Genomic DNA, 13,222 nt, shown 5'->3' with positions numbered 1-13,222 from the left:
GATATGTCGTATCCCAGTACGATTGCATACTTCCGCCATGAGGTGAGAAATGAATTGTGGTCCATTATCTGAAATCAAAGTCTTAGGCATGCCATACCTACAAAAGTATTCGTTATACATACAATTAACAACCTTTTCTGCTGTAATTTTTCGCAGTGGGAAAATTTCTACCCATTTACTGAAGTAATCAGTCATTACTAATAGATACTGGTTACCTTTATTGGACCGCGGATATGGTCCCATTATGTCGACTCCAATTTTCTCCCCGGGTTCAGTTAATTCGAGGGACTTGCATAAGTCCGGCCGTTTTTCTTTGGCTAAACTTAGTCACTTGACACGTATGGCATCCTAGTACATATTCTTTTATTTCTTGGCGCATTCCGGGCCAATAGCAGCGTTGCTGGACCTTTCTCGTAGTTTTTCTTATACCCAAGTGGCCGGCAGTTGGATGATCATGTAGTTCCTTTAGAACTTCTTGTCTTAGAGTCTCGTGGAATGACGGGACGAAAACTTCCTGTATCATCTGGCTTTCTGCTATAATACAGGGTTTTATTTATTAGTCGGTAATGTGCCGACTTACCTATTATTCTCAGAGGAAAGAGTAGGGTCCTCTGGTAAATCCCCTGTGGCCAAGTATCGGTAGAGTCCGCTCCATTCTATATCATTTTCTTAGGCGGTGATTAAATCTTGTTCCTTCTCAAAGGTTGTTACTGCTAACAGTTTGGCGGTTAAATCCGTCTCCTCGATTTGATGAGGACTTTCAACAGGTCGTCGGGATAACGCATCAGGTAGTTGATTAACTTGAAAATATTGTTTGAGGTCCTGCAAGAAAAATCGGATGCAGTTATGTTTGACCTACCGTTAAATTGTATCTCCGGTGGTGGCGGAGCTGTTTGCAAAAGTTCAAAAGTGTTTGTGATGAACTGTATTCTCACAAAACACACCGGTAACAGGTTTGTAAGGAAGTGATGATTTCTCCCCGATGTTTGGATGATGGTGAGCTTTATATTATGTATCATTTTAACATAATTCAGAAAGCACAAAAATTGTATTCTGTTACTTGAATTATGCCATATATTATTTATAAAAACAATTATAAATTATCATTACATATTTTTTAAATATATGCCAGCCATAATTACATTGTACTTCCTGAACAAGATAAAAATAATTATTTTATGATAGTTTTATTCATAGATTGAAAATAGAGTTGTTTTGCAAATACAAGCACTTCTTGATTTTTCAATGTTTGATTTACAAGCATTTGCTTTAATGAACAGCATAGTTAATAGGTTCAACAGGTTCTTCAACTGTGTAGTGTTGCATTGAGATTTTTTATGAAAAAAAAGGGAAAAACTTTACAATCTATTTATGTATAAAATGTGGACTATGAATTAGATAATAAAACTATATTAATCAGTAAAAGCTTACTAACAGTAAATTAGTATAATTTAGTAATAAAAATAGTTAGTATAATTTTATATTTTGTTCTTTTAATTTTGCTGTTTTTATTTTTTTAGAAGTATTTATCACAAACAAAAATAAACACATTAAACAATGAATAATTGTATGTTAAACAAGTGTTTTCAATTCATTTATCAAGTCATGTTCAGATTACAATTCAAAGGAATTCCAAAATGGAATAAGAAAAAGAATCATATTACAAAAATTTGAGTAGAAATTTCAAATCATAATTGGTTCTGTCATATTGCATACAGTAAATATAAATAAATTTGCAATAAAAAAATGATTACATGAAAAATAATAATTGAAACAAACAATAATATACACAGTTATATAAGAATTCTCTTAAGACAAATTTATAACTTTTTTATAAACTCACTATAGTCCATACAACAAAAGAGTACTATGTCAGTTGAAAGCGATGGAAAGAGACATGGAAATTGACATATGGATTACAGTAATAAATTTGTAAAAAAACAAAAACCTAAAACAAAATTATTTATGATAAAGATATTACAAAAATTGTTATAAAATGTAAAAAAAAAAAATCTGAAAAAGATAAGATCCATTTGTAAACTCCCACATGTCTCCTCCTATCTCTTTCATCTGTCACAGACCCCCTCCAGCTCAGTCTGACTCATGTCTACTCTTTTCCTGTGTAGACTATAGTGATGTTTAACACATTATGAACAACAATATTTAGGAATGGATTTTATTTTTAAATCAAAAAGTGTATATATATATATATTTTTTTTCATCCTTCAACTTTATGATTTCAATTTTTCCCCTATAATTTGAACTGCTAAAATTGTTATGGTTAAATTTCAAAAAATAGGTATGAATCATGGTATCAGAAAAATTATTTTTGAATTTGGCACCATTTATTTAATAGATATATATAAATATTTTTGTGAATTTACATTTCAAAGATTCTTTTGGACCATCCTGTATATTCATATTTGTTGAATGATAGAACAAATATTTTTTCAGGTTTTGAATTTTGTGATTATTTTGAAATTATAAGCACACAGTGGAAGATCATAGGGGGAAGGAATGACCCCAAATTTGAAATCAAATGATATAGAAAAAATTTTTTTAAGTACAATTTTTTTAATAAAAAAAATTTAATATTTTGCTTTTTCAAAGGCTGTAAAAGAATGTAATATTTATATTTTAAAATTTGGTCTAGTTTGCATATTTAGCAATGCTCTTCCCCTTTTTTTATTGTTTGATCTTCTGCTTTGTTTAAAGATGAATTATAATTGTAATATTTAATGAAAAATTAGGATTATTTCAAAAAAATTTTTGATGAAAATAAACTGGCTTTATATGAGATTTTTATTCTTGATATGCTCTTGTTACTAGAAAGTTCTTACATGTAATTATCAAATTTTTATATTTTTGATTTCTGACAAAACATGGTTTTTTTCCTCTAATTCAGTCCAGTAGACACGGCTGGAAGCGGAGTTCCAACTTCAGAGAGAAGATAGAGTAATTATCCACATATTTTTTGATGTTTTGCAGCGTGTATTTTTGTCTTCAGCTGCAGATGCTTGTCCTTCCTCCCCTTTAAAATATGCTATAGGCTGCATGTAAACTTTGTAAAACAGAACTATGATGATGATCAAAAAATTTCACCCATAATTTTTCTTGATGTTTTTTACTGACCAGCATGATATTTTTTCAAAATTGCTTTTGCTGTTCGCATGAAGAAATATTGTAATAAGCTGCTAGTATGGAAAATATTTGGGGCATGACATAACTGTCTGTATTTTTGAACAATGTGAAATAACCAATGAATATAAAATTGTAATTGCACGACACCATTCCATACATAAGCATGAGCTTGTTTTTTCATTATGAATCCAAATGCTTGAAGTTTTGATTTTGATATTTTTTGCAAAAGTTTTTTATTAACATTATTTGGAAAATTTTTTCAGAATTTTACAATTTTTATTCACAAATCAGAGGGTTTTTTTTTACTTTTTTTTAACTGCAGCCTTTGGAGGGGCTTCTCCACATTAGGATGGGGAGAGAAGGTCTGTCATTTGGTTTACAACTTTTTATACTATAACAATATGCATAAATGTATACAATACATACATTAATAATTTTGTAGCGTAAATGTGTGTACAAATGTGTACATATGTGTGTGCGTGTGCGTGTATTTTAATATTGTTTTAATGTTTATTAATTTTTATTGTATAATAATCACTTAAATATAATGCATAATACTAAACATGTATAAACTAAATTAATTGAGTATTATAGATTTAATTAATGTATTTTTATCAGTTTTTTTTATTGATATTTTATATAAAATTATCTTATGTTTTAATTTTTAATAATGCATTTTCAAATTCATGCATTATATTTATGGAGATTATAACTTTTTTAATATTAACAGATTCCTTCAAAATGAAGCAATAAAAAGAGTTAATTTATTAATCTATTATATTAATTTAAGTATTATTAAATTATTTTTAATTGAAAAGACTAATTATATACAATAGTTGATCTACAAATAATATATTAATATTCATAATTTATTTAAAATGTAATAATAATTTCAATTTTTAAGCAAATATATATTATATACTATTAATAATTTTTTTCAATTTCTTTGATGCAAAGTTTAAAAGAGCCATCATTGTCTTGTTAATTTTTTATAAACTTATTTTTTATTTAAAAATATATTGGAACTTATTACAAGATAATGATAAAACAATTTATTCATTAATTTTTGATAAATTAAATAGCATTGGAATATGATGATGATGATAAACTAATTAATTATTTTATTATTATATTATTATTATCATTAATGACTATATATCTTGCTTCATGCAGTCACTCTGTGATTAAATTTATGTTTATTAGAGAATACATTTTATTTTTAGGTCAAATTTTACCTATATGCAGTGTCATGGTCACGGTTGCGACTGTTCGTGCTCTTGACTGACTCCTCCCGGAGGGGAGCCGCCGAGTATATAACTTTACTAGTTATTGATACGTGTGTTCAAGGACTACCGTGAATCAATAACTAGTGACGTTATACACTCGGCAGCCTGCCAGCGGCTCCCCTCCAGGAGGAGTCAGACAGGAGCACAAATGGTCATGACCACAGCCATGATGGTGCATGTAGGTAAAATTTAACCTATTTTTAATTAATTTAAAATTGATAACAGTTTTAATATCAATAGTTAATTTGTAAATCATTATGAAATGTTTTCTCTATTACAATTGTAATTTTCAGTAAATGGATTTTATTAATTAATCACTGAATTAATAACATTGACCACAGAAACAGTTAAAGAAATAGTTGCTGTTACTCCCATATCAGTCTGTTACTATTATTAGAATACATATACTGCCACTCATTTTCCTCAATGCAAAAATTTGATAAATTTCATTTTTTCTTGTATAGATGGTTATGCTGCATTTTTAATAGGTAACAAAAGCATTTTTAATACTTATTTATGTCATGTGAAGGAAAGAGAGCATGCATATCTGAATACATACTGTATGTATGCACACATTAGAATCCGACTATTGTAACCACGTTTTGGACTTGCCTGTAGTGTATAATAACTGGTTGATAACATTAAACAGGATAAGTAGCTAAGACTATTAATATTTTTATATTGATTATAATTACAATTTATAATCAGATGATATAGTTGGATCTGGCTATAACATTTGATTAGTAACACTATAATTTGTGGAAATTCTGATTTTATTGACTGACATTTAAAGGACACATTAAAACGATAAAAAATATATAACTCAAAAATTTATTGTTATTATGGTGTTGGTGGAATATATCCTACTTGGTTAATACTGGTATTAACTGATATGCCAGACCAAGATCAAGGCATAAATCTGTTGCATTGACAACTGTTTTCCATCCCTCTTTAAAGTAATCTCTCTTCAGTTACCATCTTTCCCATAGGAACATCTGAAATCAGTGACAATCCTATCCTTCTGAAGATTAAGGCATGGCTACATAAAAACTGTTGTTGGGGTTATGCTGTTCCTGTATGCATATATGCATATATGTTTAGTTTAACTTTCTCTAATTATGTGATATGTGTTTAGTATATCTGCTTTCTGTAATATGATGTATGTGCTGTTGTGAAGGTCTCTTGTTTCCAGACTTTGTGTAGTGTATGTGATATGATGTCTGTGCAAGAAAAGCCTACAGACACAATAAGTAACTCATCCATTCTCTACAGATGCTTTATTTCATGGAAAAATTCCGTGTACTAGTATTTGCTAATTTTTGAGGGGGTGCATTTTGTATGTTGTGACTGGTTTAGCTGTGTCTATAATATATGTGATTTTATTTTATTTGTCAATAAATGTGAAGAATTATTTTGTCTGTGATTATGATTCAGTCACAGTAATAACAATAACACAATTTCTGAAATTGTGTGTATCTGTGGTGTGTATTTGTAGAATAGTTGCTAGGTATGTAACAGTTTGTGTTTGTTTACAAGTTCCCTATGTATTAAATTTGATATTTGATTAAGTTGATGTAAGTAGTTTATTTGTGCTAAAAGCTTACAAATAGTGTAATATGTTGTATAGTTTTTTGCATGATATGGCATTTTTTATAAGTGTTGTCTGTTGAAATGTATTTTCTACAGTTTTTTTTTGTATTTAGGACTTTCTCTTGTATGACAGTCACAAACTCTTTTGTCTCTCCAAACAGACACCCATGAATCAGCCAGCAATTGGACACAGTTCTGTCAATGTGATCCTGGCTGAGGTCATTGGGGTGTGTACCAAGTAGCTCCTTTTGAGTCCAGCATTGTCTGATAGTGTATGTATATTTTGTGTACTGTGTTAGATACAGGTCAGCATTGTGTAAGTTTAATGGCATACTGTTTTTGTCTGCAAAAATAGTAGCTTTATGTAATTGTAATGTTTTGTTTTTTAGAAAAAAAATTATAGTAAATCTTCATTACAAATGCACACACTAAATCTATAAGATCTCATCCTCCCTTTTTTATGAAGAGTCAGCCTTTCTATGGATTTATTATTAATTATTCCATTGAAAAATTGAAGTATGCCAGCAATTTAAACTACTATACTGTGAACAAATAACTAACCCTAAAATAACTGAGTTGCCATACAAAGATGATAAACACACTCAAATAACCTTGAAGAAACAGCAAAAATTTAATTAAATGTTTTTGGACATTTTTAATGACTTTCATCAAGTACAATATATAATGGAATGCCACAATGGTAGTTTGGATAATAATATTCTCAAATACAAATAAATGATTTTTATTAGAGAATATTATTATCCAAACAACCATTGTGGCATTCCATTACGTATTCTACTTGAAGAAGGTTGTTAAAAACATCCAAAAACATTTCAGTTATTAAATTTTTTCTGTTTCTTTAAGGTTATTTGAGTATGAACAAATAACAATTAAAAAATGTTAAACATTTAATATTTAAAGCATTGATTTTAAGAATGAAGTACAATTCTTATCAGTTATTATTATTATCAACCATATATTGAGACTGGTAGTGTGAAAAAATAGCTTAAAATGCCTATTTATCTGAAGCCAATTGGCAAGCACCAAATCCGACAGAGGGCACTCAAGATGGCTGCCGAAACAGGTAAGGAACCGACCATGTGTTTATTCAATGCCTGAGCCGATTCAGTTTCTGTCGGTGACGACTTCTGCAATGAACAAATGGAAAACAAATCATTGAATTTATGTCAAATTCTAGACTACATCAGCGACAGGAAACGTCTTGTAGAAGGTGAAGCCGTTTTGGATGCTGGACACACCGTATTTTGTGGATTAAACTCTAACAACACTGAAAGTTCATGTTGTTTTTAGTGTTGCAATCTCAGATATTGTTGTTTTAATACATCTCAATTACGGGGAGAATGCACGTGCAAAGCGGGGCTGTCTGGTTTTCATAAATATGTGATAGCCGAGCATAATACTAAAATTAAAACAAGAAACGTAAATTAACTTATAATATTTTCAATTAAGAATATTTTTAAAAATTTGACTGGAAAGTTATCTCGACATATGTATATGAAGATAGAAAATTTACCTATTTTCTTTCCGATCTGCAAACAAAAAGAATTTTTTGACAAGCATGTCCATTTACAAAAACAATTAGACATTTTTTTTTCTTTTTATGTGGACGGCTTCAGATTTTCAAACTTGAATTAGAATATTACCGCTTCATCATGACTACATAGTCTTTTATTTTATTTCTAAATAATAATTCTTATCGTGTGTAGTATTAAAACACTTCTCACCTGTTACATGTTAACAGATGAGAAGTGTTTAAATATTTTAAGCATTATACACCATGTTCCAATATAAAAACATAACTATTATGATAAATAAAACTATGTTCAGTGTTGTTGTTAGAGTTTAATCCACAAAATACGATGTGTCCAGTATCCAAAACGGCTTCACCTTCTACAAGACAATGTTTCTTGTCGGTTCCTTACCTGTTTCGGCATCCATCTTGAGCGCCCTCTGTCAGATTTGGCACTTGCCAATAGTAACTACAACTGAAATTCTGATTACAATAAACAAAGTTTTATAAATGTTTTTCAATTTTATGTTTTAGGACATGCTAACTCTGATAACATTAAACAACTGATAACAATATTTGTGATTTCAATAAGCTGATTCTACTGTATATATTTAGCAAAGATAATTTAAATGTCTTTTAATGCAGATAAATTTATTCAAATTATTTAAAATACTCTTCTTAACTGAAAAGAAAAGAATTTAAAGATAAAAGTGCTTAAAAAAAAGAAGATAAAATACTATTCAATAAATATGTTTGTTTTAATTTTGTTTATTGACATGTGGCTGAAGTTTAAAATGACAACTTTTTATTGCTCTTTGTTTTTCTGTCCTTTGTGCTTGCCTCATTTTCAAAGGACAAGTTAATTGAATACAGATCAAACCAACAAACCCAGTACTATAAAATATGATACAACAGACAATAAAGAAAATATATTTTTTTTGCAGCAATGCATACATAATGTGTCTTTAAACAATATGTCCTTTCTCACGCAGATGAGGGATAAGACAACTCCATGGCAGAGTCAACCTTTTATTTGAGGCTTCTCGTCCGCCTTCAAATGTGAAATAGTCCAATACTTCCCTCTAGTGGTGTCAGCACAATTAAAAAACATTTGTTAAAAGTACTAAAATTACTTAAATTATATCATATGAAAATTCAAATTTCAAGACCAGGGGTCTCCAAACTTTTTTGACCATTGATCCTTCAAGAATTCCATGATCTTTTATCAATCCCACATTTCTGTTTTTGCTAATACAGTTAATGATAAGAAGAAGAAGAAAACTGGCTTATCAGATTTATTTGTTAATTCACATGCCATTTTCTTAAAAAGATCTACAGAATATTGTAAATTTGCATACTGTAATTGTCATATACATAATCCATTGGACTAATCATTTTCAATCGACCCCATTAACCCCCAAGAAATTTTCAACTACCAGAAATGCTTTATCAATCCCTAGGACTGATATCAATCACTTTTAGAACCTCTGTTTAAGTTTAATAAGTTTCATTAAGAATTGAAAATTATAAACATTTTTAAAAGTTTTGGTAAAAATATCCATCCTCAAAAGGTTGCATCTTCATTTAAATCACCTTTAAAATCTTAAAATTATTGATTGTTTATAAAAATTTCTTTTTGTTATAAATATGTTTTTCAATTTGTATAATAAAAGTTTTTACTGACTGCATTAACTAACCACAAAAGTTATTTATTCTGTTGTTTTGGACTTTTTAACATTGATTGTTAAAAGAGCCAAACAACAAAATAAATTGCTTACTGGTACTTATAAAAATCTCAAAATCATTATGAGCAAATATGTCTTAACTGAAATTCTGCTTGCTTTTTTATATTCTTATTTGAAATTATCTCATAAAACTGACAGTTTTATAACTTTACCTTAATTAAAATATTATACAAAATATATAGTCTAACCTTGATTAAGCATTACCATTTATATATCTTTAGTTGGCACTAAATTAAGTATTATGTTAAACTGAAATACTTCAAACAATAAGAATTAATGTATACAAAGTAACAAAGTCTGCTGTGAAGTTTAAGAAAAGGTTCCCATTAGCCAACTAATGCAAACACCCAACAAAAAGACACATGTTGTAGATGTTAATAAAATTAATTTATCATCATATGACATAATTATATATAGGTTCAAACAATGGATGCAGCAGTCACTCAAAACCCGACAGATGGCGGGACAATTACAAGAATATGATGACAACACGTCAAATCACACTAATACTAATCCATACAAAAGTCAAGAAAATTTATTATAAAAAAGGAATTTCCTAATCCTTAATACTAAACTACACTAAGAAAGAAAAACTAAAAATAAGGGCAAGAAGTAGCTAAGATGGCAGATAGAACAGAGCAAAAGTATCCAAATTGTATGAACATTTTTTGTCGTTTGTACCAGAAATTTAAAGGTTGAAGTTGCTGGATTGAACATTTTTCTATTACCATGAGAGGCCAAGCCTTCTTACACACAATAAACACTTCTGTTTTTTTTCCTTGAGTCCTGAGGATTTTTACTTGTATCCAAACTGTCAGTCACTTGTTTGAAACTTACAACTGGTCAAGTTGAATGCCAACTCTAACACACTAACTTCGGCCTGAGAATTTTAACTTTTGTTGTCCTCTCTCTTTGAGCACCAACTCAAAAGTGACCTTTCTTTGCCTTGTATTCCCTCAGGTAACCTCATATTCATTATGCTGGTGATTCTAAGAAGTGGCCTTCACCTCCAATGAGGAAGAATATAGGGGATTAGAAAATTCTCGAAGGTGGAAAGAACAAAGAAAGGGAAAAATGTAAGAACAAAAAGACAAAAACGGACAGTATGGGTACAGCTATTAAGACCTTTCAATATCTATGAATAACCATATTTAATACTTTTGGGGAAAATCTGTTCTAGTATTCATTTGATGTTTTATAAGAGAGTGCTATAGACCCCCACAATTACTGTAAATAATCGGGCTATATTTTGGAAATAATAATTATGAATTACAACTAAATTTGGCACTAGAGGGAAGCTTAGATGTCATCTCGTATTAAAATTAATAATCATAATATTTAATTAATTAATTTAGAATAAACTGGAATTTAGTTGTAATTCATAATTATTATTTCCAAAATATAGCCAGATTATTTATGACAATTGAGGGTATCTATTTGCTATGCATCGGGTTTTGGATGATGTTTATATTTGAGGATACTATATCAAAATTTTACTAATTTTTAAAAAAATCTTAAAAAATAAATGGGAGTGGCTGTTGTATTTAGAAATATTATAGATCAAATAAATAGAAGAAACTTGTTAGAAGTAGTTAATTTTGTGCAATCTGTGAAACCAGTGACACATGTAGAGCTTGCATATACACTGGCTTCTCAGAGTGCAATCAAATGGCTTCTCTGCTATGGAACTCACATTAATGGAAAGTGTCACTGGAGCATTAACATCGTAGAAAGCAATCACTGGTACTTTCATTAACACTTGTTGCCAATCAGTGTTTTGGAATAGCACTAGCAGAGAAATTGACATTAATTACAATTGTAGATTGTAATTAATGTCAATTTCTCTGAAAATTTGTTCTACAACAAATATCTATATATTTTTTATATATGGCTGATGAGAATCTTGTGTACTGAAATGCATACCAATAATAAAGCTGCATTCTGTCGTTTTGATGTTACCAGGATCAGTGTGATAGGTCTCTTATCTCTACTATAGTATTTGAGATATTATTTTTAACAATTTTCGAGACAGAAGTTCTTTATAATTTTGCCAGATGCAATCTGACATTGTATTTTAGTTTCTCTTGCCACAGCTAATTTGTTCTTAAAGTATGTGGCTAAGTTAGCCACATACTTTAAGAACACTCTTGGTGGTACTATCCTAGTTTTGAAACATTGTGAAAACTTATGACCGATGATGATACACTGAACATCATTATGTAGCTTCATGTTAACTTTGATATTGTTCAATAGTCTGACAGTTTTGTACCAGTCATCACCATTGCAATGTTCTGTTGACTCATTGTCAAATTATAATCATATACTTACCATATCTATTTGATTATAAGCTGACACTGATTGCAAGCTGACCTTAGGAAAACAAAAATAAATAAGAAGTGAAAATTTATTAATCAAGCATAAGAAATAAATTTTACACCACTTAACTGTTCAGTTGCTGTCACTAGATGACTCAGATTCATTGTCATTTGATGCTTTGTTGCTCTCTTCATATAGAGCATCATCTTCTGTGTTGTCAAGCACATTCAAGATTGAACACTTTTTAAACACACCAGTGATGACTTCTCTAGAAATACTTTTCCATGCATGCATACAAAATTTGCAAAAACTTATCTATGGTGGCTTAAGGCAATATTTTTCCAAACTTTTGACTACATTGGTAAAAGGCATTACCTATTTTAATGACCATATTAATGATACTGATTCTAAGCCGAGAGACATTTTTTGAATCATGAAGAAATTTAAAAAAGATCAGCTTGCAATTGAGTAAATAGAATATATAATATACATATATTCCAAATTCTATTTCATGCACATTCTGCTGTTGCTTAGTTCTACAATGAGAAGCAAATTGGCCATTAGCATTACATTTATTGCCTATCTTTCCATAGGCTGTATCCATTCTATAGAAAGATAGGCAATGTTTAGTTCTGTACCTAAGAACTTAAATTTTTTGTTCACCTTATTTCTGAAATCTGAAAAGTTTCAGATTAACTTTTATTTTTTTTAATAATTGTGACTTTTGTTGCTTGATTATATTGATTTCTTTCTCCTCTCTTTTCTTTTATGAAGAAGAGAATGAAGTTATAACTTCACAGGTAACTGTCTCATTACAAGAAATTGGTACAGCATGTTCTAATTTTGATTCTACTAATAATTTCTCACCTGCATCCTCACTCATGCTTATACTTGTACAGGTTTATAACAGTCTGTCAGTGTTCCTATGTCAATGTTGCAATGCTTTATTAAAGTTTGAGTTTTAATGGGAAAATCCTTCTCACCTTGTGACTTGTGAAGCAATCATAGTATATATTTGCTAGTATAACTCATTTTGCTATGGCACAAATCATGACTCATAATTTTTATTTTGTAAGATTGAGAACAGTTTTTTTTTGTTTATCCATTCGAATGTTTTATAAATCTGTGGTGTCATGTCCAATGGCTGGCATGAATATGACTACCAGGTGATGTTTATAGTTAAAAGTGAAGGAATCTAGAATTATATCAAACCAACAAAGCAATAGATAATCAAGCTGGCTGCTATGTTTATTTACCTGTCAATACAATTTCAATATCACTTAATAATACAAAAGTAGCATTAAAATGATATTGCAAAGGAAATTTAAGCTGTTAAGCCTGTACAGTAGTCCCTTGTTATATCACAGATTTGGATATATTGCAGTGTTTTGGTTCCCCAAATTTTAAAACTGAGTCAATAAATTTTACCAATTGCCATTGATTTTCTTTTTGCAATGAAATACGATATATTATTCCTACCATTGTCCTTGGTACTACTACTGTGGGTAAAAATAAATTTGTCAAGATCTAAATAAGCAAAACAGGTGGACAGATCAATTACCTTTTCCTCATTTTTGTCGTAAGCAAAATGTTAGTGTTAATCATATTCGTTA

The 13,222-nt window shown here is 29.6% G+C and overlaps 1 protein-coding gene across 10 annotated transcripts in view; it reads left to right on the top strand.

Annotated features, from left to right (window-relative positions):
• LOC136978689 (coiled-coil domain-containing protein AGAP005037-like) overlaps window positions 1-13,222 on the top strand; it is a 526,382-nt gene that overhangs the window by 484,341 nt on the left and 28,819 nt on the right. For 7 of the 10 annotated variants that reach the window (XM_067274447.1, XM_067274442.1, XM_067274443.1 and 4 more), the window contains 2 exons: window positions 2,906-2,955; window positions 3,464-3,503. The exons of 2 other annotated variants lie outside the window; for them this stretch is intronic. In XM_067274447.1, the coding sequence (XP_067130548.1) occupies window positions 2,906-2,955; window positions 3,464-3,503 (90 nt within the window). The remainder of the gene's footprint in view (window positions 1-2,905; window positions 2,956-3,463; window positions 3,504-13,222) is intronic. One more of the 10 variants, XM_067274450.1, reaches the window with a different exon arrangement.

The sequence above is a fragment of the Centruroides vittatus genome, unplaced genomic scaffold, assembly GCF_030686945.1.
Source record: "Centruroides vittatus isolate TY-2023 unplaced genomic scaffold, ASM3068694v2 contig_549, whole genome shotgun sequence".
Classification (NCBI taxonomy): domain Eukaryota; kingdom Metazoa; phylum Arthropoda; class Arachnida; order Scorpiones; family Buthidae; genus Centruroides; species Centruroides vittatus.
Note: the sequence above shows the minus strand (reverse complement) of the source record. Positions and strands in the feature narration are given on the sequence as shown.